Source organism: Spea bombifrons, chromosome 7 (assembly GCF_027358695.1).
Source record: "Spea bombifrons isolate aSpeBom1 chromosome 7, aSpeBom1.2.pri, whole genome shotgun sequence".
NCBI lineage: Eukaryota > Metazoa > Chordata > Amphibia > Anura > Pelobatidae > Spea > Spea bombifrons.
This window is the reverse complement of record NC_071093.1, coordinates 40,846,407-40,868,534: the sequence shown is the minus strand read 5'-3', so window position 1 is coordinate 40,868,534 and position 22,128 is coordinate 40,846,407. Positions and strand designations below refer to the sequence as shown.

Sequence of the window (22,128 nt, the reverse complement as noted above, 5' to 3'; positions counted from 1 at the left end):
CTGCCCCATGGATCTTGCGCCGCCCTGTGTCTGAAACACTCCATCCCATCACTTTAACCCAATCCTCCCTATAGCTTTAATCTTTACACCTAGTATGAAGGAGACATATGAGAACAACCCTGTGTGTCTGAACTGTGTATAGGAAAACCATTCATTTTATTGAGGTCCACATTCCCTGTATTATTTACAATTTATATATTATTTATATATATTATTTTTCTGGGGTAATATACATTTCCTTAATTTTCTCACCTTTTTGTCCATGATTTCTCATTTGTCATGCACTAGAAGGTACATTCCCTTTAAGTAACAGTCAGTGGTGAGAGTCTGAGCGTGTTGTGAAAAAAAAGCGCTTTCTGTGATACAAAATGACGGTTTTGTCTGTTTCTTTTTGAAACACCCACATTATGTTTGCACTTGTATGATAGCTGCCTTTCCCTGCCACATGAATAACAGAATTCACTATTATAAACCGCATTCAATATCCTCCGACAACAACAGAGAGGACTACCCGGGACCTACATAACTCCGATTACCCAAAACTCGCTACTGCCACCTGGTGGAAGCTCTCTGGAAGTACATGTACATTTCCACACCTGCTTTGTATGCCTTGCACCTCTGCAACAGTCAATTGTAATCTATCCTCTGCTCTCGAAAGGTTAAATTTTAATTCTGTTTTATTGCACTGTGCATATCTGGGGAGTCTGCGAGGCAGTAATGCGGGGGAAATCACGGGTTTGTTTCACACGGTTACACGATCAGGTGAAATTCACACGTAGGAGCGTTTCCTAGCTGAATAGCTCGGCTCACATACAGAGGTTTTCCCGATGAGGCTGTAGGCGTTTAACCCACGCAGCACAACGCGCTGCGCAGCCTTCTGGGATTATAATGATTTTAGCGATCTATTCCACGGTAGTTTAGTTTCTAATACATGCTTTAGGGTTTATTCGTGAAAGCTTGAGTTGAAATAGGATGATTCAATTCACAACATTACTCGCATTCTTCATTAAAAATGGTGTCAGAGCCATTAAACTGTCCCTTTAATTTTCACTGATAAACCCGAAGGATTTCTCCTGCACGAAGAACAGAGGTGCCCTCCATAACGCGTAGCTCTGAAGATTTGTTCCACCTTTTCTGCGACGAAACACTTTCATAAAAACAACATTTCTAAAAATAATTCTTTGACCGTGAATGATTTTGCCTCATTCATAATTATTCAGGGAGTGCTTAATTGTCATGTGACACAAAATCAGAAGCTGATAGGTTGTTGCCATAGAAACTAAGGACCATCAGAGGAAAGAATACAATGACATCAGCCAGGCTCAATTACAGGTTTCATGAATATCACTCTCCGCCTTGTAGTTCTGTAGTGAAGAAGAAACAAACTTAGTCCAAAGGAGCCTGAAAGAAGTTGTGTTTTTGCTGAGGCTTTATATTTTTTACTTGGGGTTCTACTTTATTCTGGGGTAGAATAACATTTTGTTTCACTCTTTGACTCCCCCCTGTTATTTAGCAGCGTGGATGCTCCTGATGCAGATGGGATACTCATACTTTTGGCTCAAGGACTCCTAAGGACTTAAATGAGAATTACTTTTTTTTCTATTTAAAACAATATTTTAGACCCTGGCATATTAGCCATTGATATGGGTTCAAGCTCTGTTAGCCAAGTCTATCCTAGGCTTATCCTACTGTCTTGTGGTAAACAATAGAGTGACTAGGTCTTAATCACCCAGTCAGACTCACTGACTCACAGATTTCATTAGCATTGCCATAAAGCAATCAGCTCAGTGTGGTGTTTGACAAATAAAATATCACATGACTGACAGCAAAGGCCGCCTCCGGGTCTGCACATAAAGGAAGTTTAATGGAACAAAATGAAATAAAATCAGTGCTGATCTATGGTACTAAATACAGCGCTGGATTTTATGCCCAATGAAGATGTTTTTTTTTTATTTCATGTGGCTCCCCCTTTAAAACTAAAGGGGAAACTGAAATTTAAGGACTGTCATTGGTTCTGAAAATTCTCTTTGGACTCCGTGTAGTCCGGAGGACCGATTGGAACTGTCGCCTGCTGTGAGGTCCTTCGAGAGTAGCTCAACTCAGTGACTCGCAGCAAAAAACCCTCCCCAGAAATCATTCTTTAATCGTGTAATACGTGTCCTTCTTTATAGCTTTTGCTGGAAGCACCTAATTGTCATGTGACTTAAAAACTGACGCTGATAGGTTGCCAGAGAAAGATGTGCTAAGCTTCATTTACTAAGATGTGCTAAGCTTCATTTACTAAGCATACTAGAATGTGCAAGTAATGCTTTGTCTAAGTAGAACAGCAGCTTTAATTAGCTCTGGGTACAAGATGATTGACGCATGTCAGAGATTATTTTCTAAAGGAATTCCAGGTCGTAGACTTTGGCTCCTCGTTTGTTCACGGATGTCCCTTACGCCGTTTTGGAGATCGCACATAAACCTTTATAAGCTTGTATGTGTTTTACATAGAGATGTGCTTCAAACATAACCCTTGCCAGGTTGTCCTAAAAAAAAAAAAATAAAAAGCCTGTCCTCAACCTGCTGAGCATCAGCTCCGACACAGGCCCTGTATTTTTTGGGACATAAAAGTATAAAACAGCGGCCTTCTCATTGACTTCTTTCCTCCAACCAGGGCCAATTATGACGAAGAGGAAGAGACCACTACCCCAGGCAACCGCCAAACCCATGATAACCTGTACAGGGTGCACATGCCCAGTCTGTACAGCTGTGGGAGCAGCTATGGTAGTGAGACTAGCATTCCAGCCGCTGCACATACTGTCAGCAACGCTCCTGTGACTGAGTACATGTGAGTAGCCTTCAGAGAACCATAGTCTAAGGGCTAGCGTATTAACCGGTCCCTGGGGGACCCCGCGATCTCGGGAAGGGGATGGACATGAGTGGGTTTACATTGCACGCGGGAGATTAGTGGCTCCTCCTGCCACTTCTAGAAGAAGCCACCATTCCCGAAAACTAAAAAGCCAACAAAGGGCCACAACCCCCTTGTGTATTGTGATGGCGCCGAGGAGCCATGCTTACTTCCTAGATGGCCTTGGCTTCTTATCTCCTGCAGTTGAGTTGGAGTCAGTTTAGACATCGTAGGATCATAGGAGGTCCCTGGTCCTACCGTGGGAGGTCCCTGGTCCCACCATAGGATGTCCTTAGTCAACAGATACTCTTCAAAGAAAGCCCTTGGTGTTCTCAGACATGCCATGTGTTGTAGAAATGTTTTTTAATACAGGACCAGCCCCTCGTATAAGGGATATAGGCAGCTGCCTAGTGTGCTGTCCCGGGACGTAGCACCAATTCTCTGCTGTGTTTGTAAACGCGTACATACTGAAGATGTAGTTCACATAGGGAGCTAGAAGCCGTAGGGCTGGTTCTGTGTAGGGGGCTACAAGCAGGCTCGGAGTCCCGTATTAGCAATTACATTTCCAACTAAAGTTAGAGATGCAATGTATGGCTCCATCGAGCCGAACTGACACCTGTAGGGATGCTAGTCTGTTTGTTAAGCAACCCATTTTGTCCATATTCTTAATATGTTTTTTCCCCTTTTTGTTAATCTGCAGGAGTCAGAATGCAAATTTTCAAACCCCCCGCTGTGAAAACACCCCTTTAATCGGCCGTGAATCACCACCTCCTTCAGTAAGTTCTTACCCCTTTACCAGACTTAGTTTGCGATGGCTGATCTTATCTTTACTACCTTTCTGGCTATGGGAACCTCTCTTCCCTGATTGCTCAAAGTTATTAAAGAAAAAAGGGGGTAACCCAACTGTCTGTATACCCTCGGACTTTCTTATTTTTACGTATGATATTGCACTCTGCCTTTGGCGTATTCCTCTTTCTCTACATCATTCATGGTCCTAGGATATAGTAGCTACAACTCAGTTGACTGCACATGTGTGGCTGGTTTTAACAACATACACACACGTGTCTATATGTAATGCTGTGTGTTGCCACCGAGCCCATGCATAGCTGTCTGAGACCCCCACGTCTGTGCCACCTGCCCCATGTATCCAGAAGTTGGGGAACATTTAAACTGGAGAACAGTGTCATTCTTGGTCAGAAGAACATACCCTTTCTCCTAGTTTCCTAAACTTTTGTTTTTGGGATGCGTACCAAATTTTGACTGGTATGAAAGTTCTGTCTGTAGATCAGTTCTTGTTACATGATCATAACTCTCGACATTTGAAATGGCCAAAGGCTTTTGTTTTAGGGTTCGTGGCTAGTGGACAGGACTTCATTGAGACTGACTTCTTATGTGACTTTGTGACCTGGTCTTTATGTATCTAGCGTTAAAGAATAATGTACTTGTTGTACAATTTAAACATATTATATACATTGTGACTTTTAGGGCTGTAGAACACTGTGACATCACTCCTACCCAGCAAACATTCTGAGCTCTTAGAGGGACATCAAGGAAGGAACCTGGGTTCCAAACTGGGACACTTGGGCAGAAATATTATATACCCAAATAATATGACTTCTTAAATGAATAAGTGGTGTGTTTTACTTCTAGTTATGCCAAAAAGACTTAACAACGTGGAAAAACCTATACCACGCGTTTATTCTGCCCAACAGTTTGGTTAAAGAGACGGCATACTTAATATTGATAATATATTTTAACAGTTTGTGGCATATTACAGCATTGGTGTCCATGGCTGTGCGATTTTCTGTGTTTTTATATGTAGAATTTGTAAGTTCCAAATGAGAATTTTTAACGCCCCCCCCATCAGCGTTAATAGAATAAGCGGAGTAGATGGGAATACTGTTACTGCTTTAAATGTTCACGGAATGCTTTGCCGTGGGATTTTACTGCCGTCAGCTGGTTATGGAAGCAACAAAACCACTCCTGTCTCCTGCAGTTATGGTGTAGAGGGATACGCAGGCACTATTTTTTTTTATTATTGTAATTTATGCCGTCCAAATAATGCCTCTGATTTCGAGGGTCAAAATCTAGTTTCACGGGATGAGCGTTGCAGAAAGCGCCTACGTTGTCTGTAAGACTGATGGCCCTGCCACGTCCCCGTGTCCCCAGAGGCTGCTCATTAGAGAGAAGATTGGGAAGGGTCATGCGAGACTTGACTAATTAAAAGTCATTATTCCGATATCCCCGATTGCATCTGCTCATTACAGCCATCGGCTAATGGGACGGGCAGACCATGCCGAATAGATATTTCATTAAAGCTGCGCATTTTCTCTTAAGGTTTGGAATCTTTTTTTCGTGTTTGTATATTCAAACATGTTGACTGTGTAGTGGTAAATAAATTTAAAGCTCCAGCCCTTCATTCCCCCAAATGAACAATAATGGAAAGGGGGGAAAGATTCTGGGAATGCCATGTTGGAAATTTTCCGAGCAAACAACCATTCGCCTTAAAGGTCTACGTCTGCTTGCGAAGTATGACGATTGATAATATGTTTGCTCCGTGTTATGAAAACCCAAATGTCTTGGTTTGGGTAAGGGGTATTTGGGAAAGAAGCCCAAAATTCAGCATTATTGCAGTCATACTTAAGAATTACTTATGCATATGCATGCCAGAGACATCCAGGGTGTTTCTGAAGGCTTCCCATAATTAATAATAAAAAAAAATAGGTATTAAATAACTATATTGGTTAAAGACACAGCCAACGTTAAGTGATAATTACCCGTCATGCTTGGACCACGTGTTGTGGTCTTGTAGCAGCAAAAAAATTTCTTCGACTCCTATGTAGCAGTAAATATATGGCTGATATTTGTTATTTGTGTTGTTGACTCTTTTTTTTTTGGTCCCCCGGTCAGCCCTAACCCCCGTATGTTTCCTTCTTGACCCAGGGCTATTCCTGTAGACTTATAGCTCTCCCCCTCTTACTTACACGTTGGCGTACATACACCGTGGCGTGTCAGCTGCACTGTATCATGTTTCATGCATGTTCAGGCTCCACTCTCTTTTTCTCTCTTTCTCCTGCTACATCGCAGTTGTATTTGGCTGCCATGGACAGTAGCAGCCATTTGAGCTGGCAGTTTAAACCCTTGGACAGTGCAAGGACGTTCTGGTAACAGCGCCCGCTATTGGAACAGGTACTGATACAAGGTCCTCCTTTCCCTCACTCAACCCTTGTCCTACCCTAAATCCCCGCACTGTTCTCCTCCTTCTCCCTGGCGAGCTCCTTGTTTTTTTTTTCCCCACACACATTTCTTCTAGCGAGACCCGCTCACACTCAGTATGGAGGCCCAAAATGGACTCCACCGATGCCAGCAGCTATATACGTTATGGACATCGTCACATATCCGGTGTTTGGCATGAAGAGTGAAACGATTTCCCTCTAATCGGTGCGTTCCCGCTTAAAGGAGCCCCCCAGCCCCATTTCCACAGTAAAAGCAAAAGTGGGTCCATTTTGCATACAAATTAGTGCAGACATTGTTTGGTTTATTGGAGTTTTTCTGTCTCATTTAACTCCGCCCCCAGCTACCTCTACTCAAAGCAGGGAGCATATCACAGTACACTTCTCGCACATGCTCAGAAGACCTCCCATTCAGGGGGCGTGGCAGCAGCCAATCACACGTATGCTATCTGACACACTCAGGTTGGGGGTGCTACTGAGCATGTGCAAGAAGTCTATTTACCAATGTTTCTGCCCTTCAATCTATCGACCCGGTCAAGTTCAAACCCCATTCATACCCTCATCATTGCAGCTTTGATTTATTTTCAGCTCCTTTGAATAAACACCTAAAAATACAAATAGTTTGGGTACCACTATATCAGTTTAAAAAAAAAAAAAGTCATATGCGTCCATAGCCTACATCCTGCGTAAAAAAAAGAATAAAAGGCCATATAATATTTTTCTTCTTTGCTGTGATTTTTCACGATGCTGGCTTCAGTGATATTTCCCTTTTTGTGGTAGTGCTGGGACCTGTCAGACTATATTGGAAAATTTCCAGTGGCCTAAAAGGAAAATCAGAGAGAATAAGGGGTTCTTTTCTCTTTAGGGTTAGATCCATGAGTATTCACTGTAGGTTTTGGCATCTTTGGGTTGACCATACATTTTTACAAAACTTGGGGAAAAAATCTTGACGGTGTGGCTATAAGCATGTTATGTTATATGCATTTAATAAACAAGTGGAATTAGGGGATGTAATAAAAACCAAGCTTCTTACTCAACTTCATGGTCAATGTAAGAGATACCGGCATGAAAGCCGTCTGGCCGGACCTACACAAGAACCACACGCCTCTTCTAAACACTCCAGCTTCAGCCTCATTTAACCTTCCTCACCGGATTGTCTTCTCTCTCTCCGACTTTGCTTGTCCCGCTGCCCAGCTAACCACGCTTCGCTTACACTCTGCATCGTGGCTCCGATTAACGTGTCACAAACATGTCATACGCTTGCACGTTTGTATGCATGGAGAACCGCCGGGCTTGGACCTGCTTGCCAAATGCTACTGTGGTCTATATGTCATCTAGATAACTCTGGTCCCTTAAACATTTGTGCTGTTCTTTCTCTCCTTCCCCTTTCACAGGTGTTTTCACATTGACCTCCATTTAGCAGAAAACAATGATCATTCAGTGGACATCCTGTCATACTCTCCCCTTTTGTTTTCATGGATCCAGTTGTCGTTCCTTCCCCCTATATTTTAGGATGATTCAGAGATCGGGGGACCTGTGGGAGCCATTAAAACGCACAATGTCCAAAAACATTCATTTGAACAATAATAAGTCCTCACAAGATACTATTATCCATTGTTTCAAACAAGGCACGGAGTGGAACGGTCTGATGATATAAATTGTAAAAGCTATTTTTATGTCTGTATGTAAAAAATGTGTAGAGCCCTTAGAATACCATTTTTTTGTATGAGAGTTGGCCGCCATTTTTAAAGTAAGGATAATCCTATCCTGACGTACGTTTCGCAACTGGCCGTGACTTCATCAGGGGAAACTTTCTCTGTGACTAAACAATAATTCCGTGTCAGGCAGTATAACTTAGCATTTATAGAAGGAAATAAGAATACAATCCGCTGGCTTTATGCGTTCCACTATGGGAGTTTAGGTGCTCGCTTGCTTCGGTGGAAGATCCAACGCTCATTCATTGTGGGCTTTCCTTACCGAGGCAGCGTTTTTGGATCCAGCAGCATGTCGTTTGAAATGGTGTATCATTCCTAGCGTTTCATTCCTAGAGACGTTATGATACGGGATACGCTGTACCCGATCACCAGTATTGGGATTTAGCTTTGGGCCGCATATGATCATAGATTTTGATTGGTTCCTGATGATTTTAGTGATATATTCATTTTTGGGGAGCTTAATAAATCCTTTCATGCGGTTCAGTAGTTTGCTGGGGTTTTGTGTGATGTGTATCAATGGACGCATTTTTTACATGGAAATGATCCTTTAATCTTATTCTTTTGTCACCAGTTACTGGAGAGGTAAGACTATGATGTATATATCATTTACAGCGCTTTAATTTCATGTTTTGGTTATTTTTATGATGTTTATGCACCTGTATTGAAGTCGGCCGCGTAATGTTCACTTTTGGTAACCCAAGGTTCATGTATTGAATGACTTCGGTTTTCATATGTGCATAACGAGCTTTGTACCTCTAGTGTCCCCACTCAACCCGTTTACAATATTATGGGTTTTTTGTATGTTTTCTATAAAATTCTTAGATTTCCCAATGTTTAGATAGAGAAAGTATCTGTTTTCTGTGTAGATCTTCTTTACTTGTTCATGCCCTCATATTATCACCTTTGTGCATGAGTTGTCTAACCAAGCACCCTCTGGCACAATGTGGTCCATTGGACTCTACTATGGCCTCTACGCCTCGCTGATGTTCCTGAAGGCTTTATTAAGTTACATCTATTTTTAATGGGGTCTAGCCAGGTATCATGGGAATCTTTATGACCCGCAGCGCTCCCCATTCAAAAGGATACGTTTAGATAAACCACACAGTGTTACGAATGGCACGGCATTGGAATGAATCTGTGTTGAGTCAAATAGACTGCATTGAGTCTTTTGGATATATGGCTGTATTGTGCTTTAGAAATTGCAGCATTATGAGAAAATGTCTAATCCAAACTTTTTGGTTTTAACATACAGCATTTTTTTTACTTTAAATTCTATTGTTTTAAACATCCTGTTTTTGTTGGCAGTTCTATCGTAAGAGAACTTCTGCAGGATTAAGGGCAGTCGCAGTTAACAAAAATCGTATGTTAAAAAATGTTTGTTTTTTTGTTAGTATCTGAGACTAAAACATATTCACTTATATGTAGTTCCACCAGGCAGGAATGATAGGTCAAAGCGCATAATAATGACAGTTTTAGTGTGGGTTTTTGTGATACATATGTCTTGTTACATTATAGCTTCCGTTAGATGGTGACACAAGCTGTAAGGAGCTGTCAGACCTATTTTGTCGATGTAACTGATATTAAAACATATATTTCTTTTGATGGTTCTAATTTCTGTTTTTTGTCTGTTTCCCCCCAGTATACTTCCAGCATGAGAGCGAAATACCTCGCCACCAATCGTCCTGAAAGTGAGCCCCTACACTAGTGCAAGTGACCCCCATCCCAACGTACTCGAACCCAGCCGGTCATACCCAGAACATCTCCAACCCGAATCCCTCCTCCTCGGATTTCCAAACCTGCCGCTCATGTCTTGATCTTGTGCAGAAGCAGCTTCGGTAGAGTCACCATCATGTTGCCAGGAAAAAAAACAACAACGTGGAAAAACAGCACTAAGAGGATTTGATCCTTCACCTCCAAGGCTCCAGATGTTGCCTTTCTACGGATCCATTTCCGCACACAATGTTTCGCCTTTTGTGTTTTTAAATCGTGTTTGAGGTTACGGAGTCCCCGCATGTAATGTTTCAAACACTCGTTTCTCATTGTTTTCTCGTTGACATTTTTTTCCAGTTTTTTCTTTTTCTTTCTTTTCTCCGTTGAGAATTTGATTCAACGCCAAAAGATCATCAGATGTTTTACCCTAAAATTGTGACTTTTACCTTATGCACAACGTGTTACTTTCCAAAGTGCTGAGAGCAACTTTTTTTTTCGGAATCTTTGGGTTTTTACGTTTCTGGAAAGTTTTACAACATAAATGAATGCGGGGGGGGGGGGGCGACGACATTGTACCGGGTCAGCGGTCCAGCTGTTTTTTACAAGCATTGGAGTTATTAGTTGAATTTACTATATAATTTACTGGTTTACTATAATACTAGAATTACATTGTTCTTAAAAGTACTACAAAAGGCAGGGTCCCCCAACTTAACGTATGGAAAATATCAGCAGGTGTTCATAACTTTTGCATGATCCACACAGTAGAAGGATCATGGACCACAAACGGTCATGGGTGGTCTAACAGATCACATATTAGCACAGTGTTACCCATTTACTAACCTCCATGATAGGACATAGGTGACCCTCTTTGTAAGCTGTACCCCGTTCAGAGAATTGGGTATAGCTTCCGGTGCTTAACCACTGCCTACCTTATCAAATCTCATTAAAATCTAGATGCGTCGCCATATCCAAAGCCATCTTAAAGTGTAGAGAAGGTCCGAGATCCCATAGAAAAGGCATTAAACGTTATCTAGGACTGTAAGACTTACAGGTGTGTTGTAGAACCTACTTGGATATCAAGTTATTTTCTATTAAATGCAGAACTCTAACTGGAGAACAGTATTGTCAAACCAAGTCCTCAATCTGCAGTCCAGCCAAAACGCATGGTAATCTCGTTATAATATTAATAATATCCATATTACAGAGTAGTTTACCCACAAGATGTACCCGGCATGCCTGTAGAGTACTGTAAGGGACTAATAATAATATCATCTTGTAAATCATCTTGTTATCCTTGTTGAAGAGTTGGGATGTGCTGTCATAATAATATTAATTGGGCTGATAACAATATGTACCCGGATAGAGTCTTGGATAGCTACCACCGTTCCCCACCTTCAGATATTACACCCCAGTTTTAACTGGTACTTAAGCTGGACTTTGTACATAAGTCCTGTATTTCAGTGAGATCTGCTCTGATGATCATCATATGTGTAATATGTTCTCTGTCTATTCCTCTCATCATTTTGAATTTTGATAACGAATTTGGTTAATGGCAATCAAACTTCATGGGTGGTATATTTGGCCAAATCCTCCCATTTTTTTTAAACATTATATATTGACCAGCGCGGCTACATAAAACCCCCTTTTAATGCCACCATCCTTGGCTTTCTAGGTGTGCGTAGCAATGAATTTGTAGCATGAAAGGAATCTTTCCCCGTTTCTTGTAAATGTGTATAACATATTTGTTTCTTACATCATAAGAAGAGCTGACTATCGGTTCCAGCGAGATACATTTGTTACTGTTGAGGGGGGGGGTTTAACGTGATGTGGAATCTTTCACCATCTCTATAACTGGAAAACCTGGCAAACCGCGGACTTCAGCAAGAGATACCCTTAGCTCTGTGACACATCTTTGGTGCTAAACATATAGAGTGAGTTCTCCGCTGGAACGCTGGCGGTGCTAAGACCTCACAACAACGCGTGGAATATTACACCAATTTATTTTCAACACATCTTGTCTTACGCGGGATAACGTTGCGTCAACGTACTGCACTCGGCTTGTTTCACTGAGGTGGGTACGACTGCAAAACCGCAGTGGGTCTTAAGTGAATTGGACTTAAAACGGAGCCGCGCTCATCGCAATGGGACCACCAGACAAAAACATACACTAGATGCGTAGATCGACATTTTTGAAGCACAATCTTGGCGCATTTTGGTTATGGCTTCAAGGAGGTTAGATTCCCCCCTCCCCCACCCCATATATTTATATGTAGAAGACCTAGAAAAGTTCAAACAGACATCTCCACAATGTGAATTGTAAATAGCATGTTGGACTTTTTCATTGGTCTGTCTTGTAACTCTAAGAAAAGGAATTGAGTTCAGGACGTCACCCTGTTCTAGAAGTGTTACTGTAGTGTTTGTAACCTGTGTTTGATATTACGTGGTCCAGCCTGCTTGCCGATCAGCTTGGACTAAGCCTTTTCAAGTGGATTTTACTCATACGTTTTAAGAAAATGCGTCGGAGGCTGACTTGTTATGGTCCTCTATACCTCCTGTCCTCTGGAGGCCATGTTTCCTCTACAGAAGAAGACTTTATTTCTTTCTTATTTTAACAAATTTTATTTCTGTGTTCCGTTTTTTTTTTTTTTGGAGACTTAAAGGTTGTAGGCCTTGCCAGATAAGTCACGACTAACACATCCTATACGTCTAGTTACACTGCACCCATCAACTTCCCACCCCAATACAAACAGACCTGATGTCCAACGAGACTAATGGATATCGAAATACAAGGTGGTTCCAGGTAAATCAATATCTTTCGCCCCATCGTGTTCTATGACACTATGCGTTAACGTGGACATCCGATTGTACACAAAAGATACCGATATTTCTTCATGTAAGCTCTGGGGTTAAGTGTGTCCTTCTACAACCTGGCAGTGATGCTTATGATCAAAAACCCAATCGGAAAACCCAGGCAAAAACAAATATTTTATATTTATATCGATAGTTCTTTTTTTTTTTTTTTTATTGGGTATTTTGAAAAAGGAGCCAGTGGGAAACAAACAAAAAAGGTCCAGATGAACTTCTGGTTTTGAGAAGAAGTCTTAATGCCAGATGTCCCTGCGGTGGTACGGTGAATGGTCTTCACATAAAGTGATGTCTTCAGAAGCTTTACACGAGGGTGGTATGGATAGGGTTACAGAGAATGAGACACCGAATCACCAAAAGCTGGCTTTACTCTCTAGTATTTCTTGGTGCTGAGTAAACTTTCACGCCACGTGGACTATGCAATTCCAGGCTGGGGTTTTATGATTTGGCAGACATTGCAATGCAATTTTTAGATTTTATTTTGTTTACGATGGTCACGACGTTGCCGGGAGTCTTGTGGGTGGTTTAACTAGAGAAAACATGGAAGGTCTATGGTAGGAGGTAGATGTTTGGAGACATTATTCACGGTTCTCTATGAGCCCCCGGCTGTTGCATACACAGTGTATCAAAAGGGTCAGTTTTCAATGTTCAAGCATTATTTTATGATGTTCTAAACCATGAGCGATGTAAAACATACCACTTTGTATGAAATAAATATAGATAAGGGAAGTTACTTTTTAAATGGTGGACATCCACCTCAAAGCCACTAATGGTTCCCTTGTGGTCACCTGAATAATGACATTTGGGTTGTATATTAAGTGACCTGCCCATTGTATATTTTTCACTTATGCAATAGGACTCTGATTTCCTTTTAAAAATAAAATGGACACATCATTTGTTGATAATCTGTTTGGGATTTTTTGTAGGAGATGTTTCTCGTAAAAGTGACGCTGTTGGAAGTAACAATGTTTCAGAATGTAGCAAAGAAAATAGTCCTACGTTCACAGAGCCAGATTTACACTTTAAACACCCTGTGAGGGTTATGTCTTTATAGTAAATACCTGTAACATGCATTAAAGCATGCGATATCATCTTTTAACATGATGTGCCTGATAAAAATTGTACCCTACATCAAGTCCAGGCAAGCACTAGAACCTCACAATTGGTGGACTTCAACTCTTGATATATCCTCTTGATATATCAGGCCATATGTATATAAGATATATATATATATATATATATATATATATATATATATATGATATATATATATATATATAAGATATATATATATAGTACTTAGATCTCCAGTACAATATGGCAGAGGTCCACAGGCAGAGACAAGGGAGACGATGCCTACCTCCATCCAGAATTCTGACACGGTCTGAGAGTCATGTGAAGTGACAGAGAAGCAATTGACCAGATTTGGTTATTAAACGAAAGACAAAAGTTTTAGGAAACGAGCAGGCTGAATGTATCGAAAGAAATGTTGAAAGAACAGCGAAACAGAGAGGGATCTAGGGGGGAAATGTACCTTTTACTCTAATTTTGGCTTTATACGCCCTTGAAAACGTTCTACCAACACCCATGGCATGGATTTTTTCTGCATTAGGCTGTCAAGAAGATTTCCGAAACCAATATACTGTCTACATTAGTTAGTGTAATAGGACTTTTTACCTATTGTACAGCGCTACTGAATTTGACGGCGCCATATAAAACAATAAATAATAATAATACGAAGAAGTCTTCATTATAGAAAATAAACATACCAAATATTTTTAAAAATCATCCCGTTCCTTATTTTGTATTCAAGAATAGCATTCTTAATAGCAACTTAATCTCTGTCCTATTGCATAATCTTGTAATTTTTTAAAATGAAAAAAAATACTAATTTTCAAGGTTTACTTGCACTTATCCAAATATTTTTTTTCTTTTTCTTTTTTTTTTAAATAATTTTTTAGTTGTAATGTTGAATCTGATGTATGGAGCCATTTTTGTTCTATATTTCTTACATCCTTTGTTGTATTGCGAGCCCCCCCTGTTCCAAACAGAGGGATTTATATATATATATTTTATTTACTGTGCTTTATTTGGAGAAAAGATGAATCCTAACTGTATTTTCTGTGGTTTCCATTCAACTTGGTTATGATGTTTTAAAATAAAATTTACAAAATAGAACAAACATAAGTTATAAGCAGCTTTTTTGTGTTTTTCTTTTTCTTGGACTCATTGGATTTATTAAGAAGAAAAAATAATAATTAATCTCATAAAAAATCAGCTTTGGAAGCTACAGTAAATGTTCTTATATCTTAACATAACATATAAATAGTGGCAATCGTTCCGGAACTACTTTAACTTAGAAAAATGTGCCTTGTGTGGCAAATCCGGCATGACTATTTCACCTGTGCTCACATTCCACTTATTCATTCGTCCTTTTGGCATCCAAAATATTGTGTAATAGATCATTATAATACAAAAACAATCCAGGTATATCCTCACAAGGGAGGGTTTATGAAAGCAACAAATCAATATTAACTAAAAACCAACATATGGCACCAAAACCATAGATCAGGTTGATTAGATGGACACCAAGGTTTCAGACCTAGTTTATTGTCACCACACGTAAAAAAGTTAGATGGAAGAATGAAGGGCAACTGTAGAGGATGGTGGGAACTAAGATAGGGCTTGGAGAGTTAAAGGAAAATGACGTAAGAGAATGAAGATTACATCCAGGAAAGAAGATGGGGAAGGAAAGAAATGGACAAGTCAAGAGAAAAGTAAAGACAAGAGAAGGGAGAGAGGGTGGATCTAGGCTGAGTCTACGATCTGCATGCTCCAAGTACAAATATTACAAGTGCCACTCGGTAACAAAAAAAATGTTATAAAAATCTTTAAAAGCTGTGCAAAAGGCTTTGGGGGGAAATAGCCCTTCAGCAGAGCCAAGGATTTCTCAAGAGAAGTCAAAGAGATATATGGGGGGAAAGAACAGTTACAAAATGAATGAGTGGCGCATTAGAAATCACACAAATAAAAAAACTTATATGAATGAATGAATTAATTAATGAATAACTTATATGAATAAAGGCAGTAGAAAAGGATGATGTTTGACCAAAAAAGGACCAAGAGGACCAGGAGAATGGGGGATCAAAAGATGGTCATGCGAAGAGGCAGGATGTGGAATCGGGGGGCCAAAAGAGGATTTTCAAAAACAATACAAGCTATATTAATATTTCACCCAAAATTCTGCAATCCTGTCCTTTGGCTTTTAATCTGTGATTTTAAACAAAACACTTTGGAGGTGTAGAAGACTGTAAGGAGTCCACGGTGATGTCAAAATGGAGAGTAGACTCACCCAAAAAAAAAAAAAAAGGTTATTGGAAAAATGAATTATGTTTCTTTAAGAATTAAACATTATCTACTGCTGAATGCCAGAACCTTGTTGTTTTAAAATAATATCATTTTATTTTTTGAGTGCCAAACATTCGGCTAGACCAACCATATACATTTTTAACCAAAATCAAACTTGGGTGAACCTTAAACATGCATGGAATAGGAATATGGCTCCTGAATCTAACACAAGAATGACGACTGATTAAGACCGGAGTCTTATATCAGGAAAAATGGGCCGAATAGTTATGTGCCATCAAATTATACATTTCTATGATTGTAGCATTTGCATTCCATATCAAAAAGAGATCGTGAATGCTTACATGACACTTCATCTTTTTTTTCTGTGTTAGCCAAATAAAAATTTTCATCTTTAACCCATGATTAAATTCCATCTTTTAACCCATTGTACAGCGCTATGCAATTTGATGATGCTATATAAAACAATAAATAATAATAAATAATAATAATAATTTCTTCCAAAACATCTATATCCATTTCCTTAGTACTGCTACATTTAGTAAAGAAACATGCTGCTCTCACATCATTCCACTAGGTGGCAGTGTATGCGTGCTGGTGGGGGAGATTATTACCATTTGGGGCAGAAAATTCATTAAAATCAGAAGGTTTTAAAGAGTCTTCCACTTCTACTGGAGAGCCAGAAAAGCAATTCAAAAGTATATCAGGGTAACGCCAAGATCACCTATAGGCAACTTATTAATATATGTATTATGATGTTTGGTCTCAACGTAGATTGAGGAGCCATATGCCTATCCCATGCATGCTTAAATTCCCTCACTGTATTAGCCTCTACCCCTTCTGCTGAGAGGCTGTTCCATTTATCTACCACCCTCTCCTTTACATTACATTCGCCATCAACCAACAATTATTATAAACAGATGATTTCTGTATGCTTCATTAAAAATAACATCATTCTAATAACTAAATTAATGTTATAAGTTAGATAGGGCATGATGGGCAGGGTCGAGTTGAGTTTAATATCTCTAAGTTGCCAGCCTAGCATGGTATAGTAGCACATTTTATACTGCCGAGTTCCGACTAACCACGAAGAAGTAACTTTTGAATCTTTCTTTGTGTCTTCTTTCCTTTTTATTTTATGCATACGCATTTATTGAATTATTAGCCCGTTTGTTACTATTATTGTTACTCTGCTGTAGTAATAAGTAACAGTATTATTATTATTATTATTATTATTATTATCTTTTATTTATGGAACGTGGATTGAGTAATCATATTCTGTAGAGAGTCTAGAATCTAATCATTTTATATCATATGCGCTTTGCGAACTGCGTTGGGGAGGACCGTACTCATTACTTATTCCTATATACAAGTCCGTGCCGTTTATGTCTTAGAGTATCCCTGTAGACATTTACCTTTGTTATTAGTCCACGGACCGGGTAATTCAGAAGAAAAGGAGGAATTGAAAGGAGACAAGGAAATGTAGCAATTTCTGTTAAAGGCAATCTTAAAACTTCCGTTTTTTGCAAAGAGGGTTTGTAAATTATGCATTTCTAACTTAAAATAACGCAGATTACTGCTAAGGACCTAGTACTTAAATAAAAACCATTCCTTCCAATGGTCTCAATTTTTCGGACACCGTCCCTCTGTCCCGTGTAGCTGCCCGGCAGTCCCGACTTTTATATGCCTTAAAGGGACAGTATCATATTATTTTTAACATTATTATCATATTTATTTTTTTCCGGTGTTTAAATCGACGCGACTTTGAACTACAAGCAGTTTACACGCACCAGTAAACCTTTTTGTTTTATGATAGTTTAGTTTTAAGCACACAATGTCCTTTTAACCCTTCGGCAGCCATATAAAGGTCACACCGTGGCATGGCAAGTATAGAAATGTCACCGAAAGGACATACAATAGCTGATATGACCCTTTTTTCTTTGCTGACAGGAACCTTGCAGCCGAATAACGCTGCTTTGTTCTTAGAATAAAAATACTTTGCACAGATGTTTCATTTTTGGTTTTTTCGCTCAGGAAATGCACTTTTTTTATTTCAATTTGTAAAAAAAAACAACAAAAAAAACCCCTTCTGCTTAAAGAACCAGCGGGACACGTTAATATGTAACACGGCCAAGCTACTTTGCTGTTTTGGTCAGTGTTTGTTTAGTGAAAGCCGACAGATGTGATCCTTACCGCGTAACGTAACCACGTCTCCGACCGAGAGCTCAACAGAGACAAAAAAGATTAAATGACAAAATCCGCTATAAAGTGTATTTCTTTGTAGCGTCAAATAACAGCATTTTTGATCCTTACGGCTCCGTTACATAAACTTTAACCTTTCACCCTAAAGTTTATTGGCTGCTTTTCTCAAATCCCACTTTTTACAGTTCAGTACACTAAATAAACATATATAATGGTGTTTCGAGGTTAGGTTATAAGTTATACATGTATCGGAAAACCCAACTTATGTTTATGTCATGGAAGCGGCCATCTTGACTTCCTGTTCTCAGGATCTGCGGAATTATCTTTCGTAATTAAGTTATTTCTGACCTATTGTTAAGTTGCCGATTGATGCCCATTACTTAAACCAAAGGTGGGGCGAATAGAAAAGAAAATCATTTCAAGACAGGATTTGGATCTGATGGTTTTACCATGTTTTGGCCCAATGTCGGCTTAAAGTAGTCCCTTAAATTTGAATACCTCCAAAATAATTTATAATAAACTCATTTATGGTAAATGGCGTGAAAGTGACTTTTCTATTAAAGTTACTGTTAGGAGGTGGATACCAATCCACCACTGTGGGTCAAAGGAGGCAAATAATTTAATAATATGATATAAAGGGCAAATCCAGTGAGTTTTAGAAAGAAGAAAGCATCATAGCCACCAAGAGCATGTATCTTTACTATAAACCAGCATATCAGCCAAATCTGTGTTTGTCCGTACATTTGGTATCCCAGTAACTAAAAAAGTAATTTTTATTTAACACATAGTCCGAATTTAACAATATTCCTTTAAAAAGGATGGCAATTAGCAACACAATTGTGTGCACTCAGAGTGAAGACGGAATTAGAGCCATGCCTGAAACAATGGCATTAAAATGTTAGATCCACCGCCTGATGGTCGCCTGAAGGACCTGTAAATCCGGTCTCAAATGTTTAAATGTCCAATAGCCGTGTTCATGGTAGGGGAATATAGACTTGTGATTGACTCTCGTGGTTGCCGTTGTTGACTAGTACTGGCTATCTACTGATTCCATCACAAGTACTTTTATTAAATGGCTCAGAATTTGAGCTCTTTACAAACCTCACTTTTATTGTCCTTAAACACGGCCCAAATAAACCATAGCCGCTTGGGCCATTGCTTCTTCATAAGACCAGTTAGGTAATGTAGAGTTTGCCTTTTTTGTTAACAAGAATTCATTGGTGAAATACTAGCATGTGTAGATACATGAAATACTAACATGTGTAGATACATGAAATACTAACATGTGTAGATACATGAAATACTAACATGTGTAGATACATGAAATACTAACATGTGTAGATACATGAAATACTAACATGTGTAGATACATGAAATACTAACATGTGTAGATACATGAAATACTAACATGTGTAGATACATGAAATACTAACATGTGTAGATACATGAAATACTAACATGTGTAGATACATGAAATACTAACATGTGTAGATACATGAAATACTAACATGTGTAGATACATGAAATACTAACATGTGTAGATACATGAAATACTAACATGTGTAGATACATGAAATACTAACATGTGTAGATACGCAATGCAATGACCTTACATATAAACTCTTTGAAGGCCACATACAACAAAAGTAGTCTAGAAAGAGGACAAAACAAAATTGGGACACATTATTGCAGTTACATCTATGAGCTGCCCGTGACACCAATATCATGTAGTAATAATAACAGAAACTCAACAATACGGAACAAAACATTATTTCCTCAAACCTCTCTAAACCCTACACGGTATATAATACTTTATCTTCCCCCATGTAGAGCGTCCTTCTTTATTCCTGCACCGTAGATAAAAGCTAATAATTATTCGGTGCTTTCACTTGCTCCCGTGGATGTGAAGGAGGATATAACTTGTAAACTCTTAGCACAGACGATGAGTACAGGGAATATTTCGAGGAGCACTGATGGGTGTCGGATGGCCTGAGAGAGTCTTCGGAGTGAAGTCTCCGCGTGTAAATGTTTTACCAAAATTTACCGCATCACTAAGGATCGGGATTCTGCCTTATTAGACGTTTAATGACCTTTGTTGATACTATAGGTTTTCACGACCTCTCTGGTCCCCACGTTCTCAAGAAGGAATCTGCACCTATTTGTAGAATCTCTAGTGTTCCTCAGACTCCAGAGATCCAATAGGTCTGGAAAGAAATCACCAATCCAGGGACACGTTAACCCTTTAATAAACTGGGAGTTCTGTAGAAAGATCAGAAATCCATGTAAATATCAATTTACAGCCTTTAAGTGGTTAAGCAGAAGTTTGTGAACTGCGACAATGCCCATTTTATTCATTGTTAAGTATGTTATAAATAAAACCTGTAACTTAACACAAATAATTGTATGAATATATGTTTTCATTGACAAAGATGGAAATGGAAGTTAGATATGTCGGTTTATGGAAAATAAATCAGAGTTTAGATGACAAAAAACTGATGAGGCATTAAAGTAGATCACAGAATTAGGGGAACCTGTGGCAAGGTACGATCTGCCGAGATGCTTGATTGCAAAGACAACGTGGGATAAAGAACTTGGATGGCAGCGATATAACAACAGGAGTAACGGGAAGCACTTTGCCTCCTTTCATTTGTTTCCTGACATCTAAAAAGAGAAGATCCAGATATGAATATCTGATGAGGGGCTGAGGGACCTGAATATGACAAAAAATTCTTGAACCCATTGAGGTAGCTGGAGAAGACACCTTTGGACCAACTTGGCCCTTCGTGCAGGAGAAATTCCCACGGTTCTCCCATCAGGTAGCCATGTTTCTCCTCAACTCCCTGTTTGGTTTATATACTTCTTCATGTTCATTCCACGCTGAACAACAGCTTGTTTTATTTCATCTTTGTAAAAACCTGGTTCACCTGGGTCTCAAGGATACTTCCCGAGAGTAGTTAGCCCTGAAATGCTAGATCTTCTGTTTAGATCCCACATCTTTGTGAAAAGGTGTGGGTCAAGGGACTTCAATAAATGAGCTTTTTATTACATCCTACACATAGAAGAGGATGTTTGAGTTCCGACTCCACTGATCACCAACTATCACCAATAAAATGTATCACATCCTGGTGTCACCAAACTGACGTTGGCCATAAAGTCATGTTGTATTTTGTTCTTGAACACAGTGACGACTCAATGGCTACTGTAGGCCTCAATGAGCCATAACCAAAACATGTTATATGTAACATTATAGCATGTATTTTTCATAGTTCCAAAAGAATATCCCCTAAATTTTCTGATAAGGGCCATATGACGACTGATGCTTTACGTTGGTTATATGGTAGCATCACCAGTTGCGTGGATGGACAAATGCTGTGGGGTCTATCAATCTAACAATGTCCAGAGAGCTGAGCTTCATTAAAGAAGATACTAGTCTGAATATATGTTACCTCTGATTAGGTTCTCCATTCCATAATATGGAAAATAAATAAATATCCAATTTCCAGTAGTTTTAGGCGTGGAAAATATAGGGGCAATTGAGGTCTAATAGCGGCCAGGTCAAATTTCCCAAAGTTTCTAAATGTAAGGGGTCTCTGGTGTCATGCGCCATAAAGATTTAATCACAGAGAATGGTTTCTATAGCCTTTTCATCTGCAATAAACCAACATCCGAGACAATAGCATTAACACAAAGATGTTCTAAATGCAGTATCGCTGCCAGCAGTAGATAAGTCTAATTGGGCAGCGTCATTTACAGACCACCAATGTGAGAAAGAACAAAAAAGGAATAAATGAAAGGAAGGTATAAAGAATTTATGGGACCCAAAACAAACAGGGGGATAATAAACATGAGAAACTCAAACCACTACTCCGGGAACAAACGGCTTCAGTCCAGGTAAACCGCCAACACACAGTAACCATAGTCTTCAACTCCATCTTGGGGTCTTGGGGTGAAAGGGTTATATTCTCGGGTCACGTAGTCTTCCAGGATTTTGTGATACTTTATTCTTCCCGTTAACACTTTATTGTAGTAGAATGCCACGGTTAAATATTCCCCAGGGACCACTATCTTTCTTGTCAACGCCGGCAAGTTACTTTGTGAATTTCTCGTTGGATCATTAAAAAACAATTTCCCCGTTGTGACCATAACT

The 22,128-nt window shown here is 39.4% G+C and overlaps 1 protein-coding gene across 3 annotated transcripts in view; it reads left to right on the top strand.

The window, feature by feature from the left end:
* The window catches only part of TTYH3 (tweety family member 3), a 45,610-nt gene extending 32,292 nt beyond the window's left edge, over positions 1–13,318 (top strand). The window contains exons 12-15 of one of the 3 annotated variants that reach the window (XM_053472172.1): positions 2,657–2,830; positions 3,591–3,666; positions 5,978–6,079; positions 9,478–13,318. In XM_053472172.1, coding sequence (XP_053328147.1) covers positions 2,657–2,830; positions 3,591–3,666; positions 5,978–6,058 — 331 coding nt within the window. In that variant the 3' untranslated portion in view covers positions 6,059–6,079; positions 9,478–13,318. The remainder of the gene's footprint in view (positions 1–2,656; positions 2,831–3,590; positions 3,667–5,977; positions 6,080–9,477) is intronic. The other 2 variants (XM_053472173.1, XM_053472174.1) reach the window with 2 other exon arrangements.
* Positions 13,319–22,128: the final 8,810 nt, after the last annotated feature.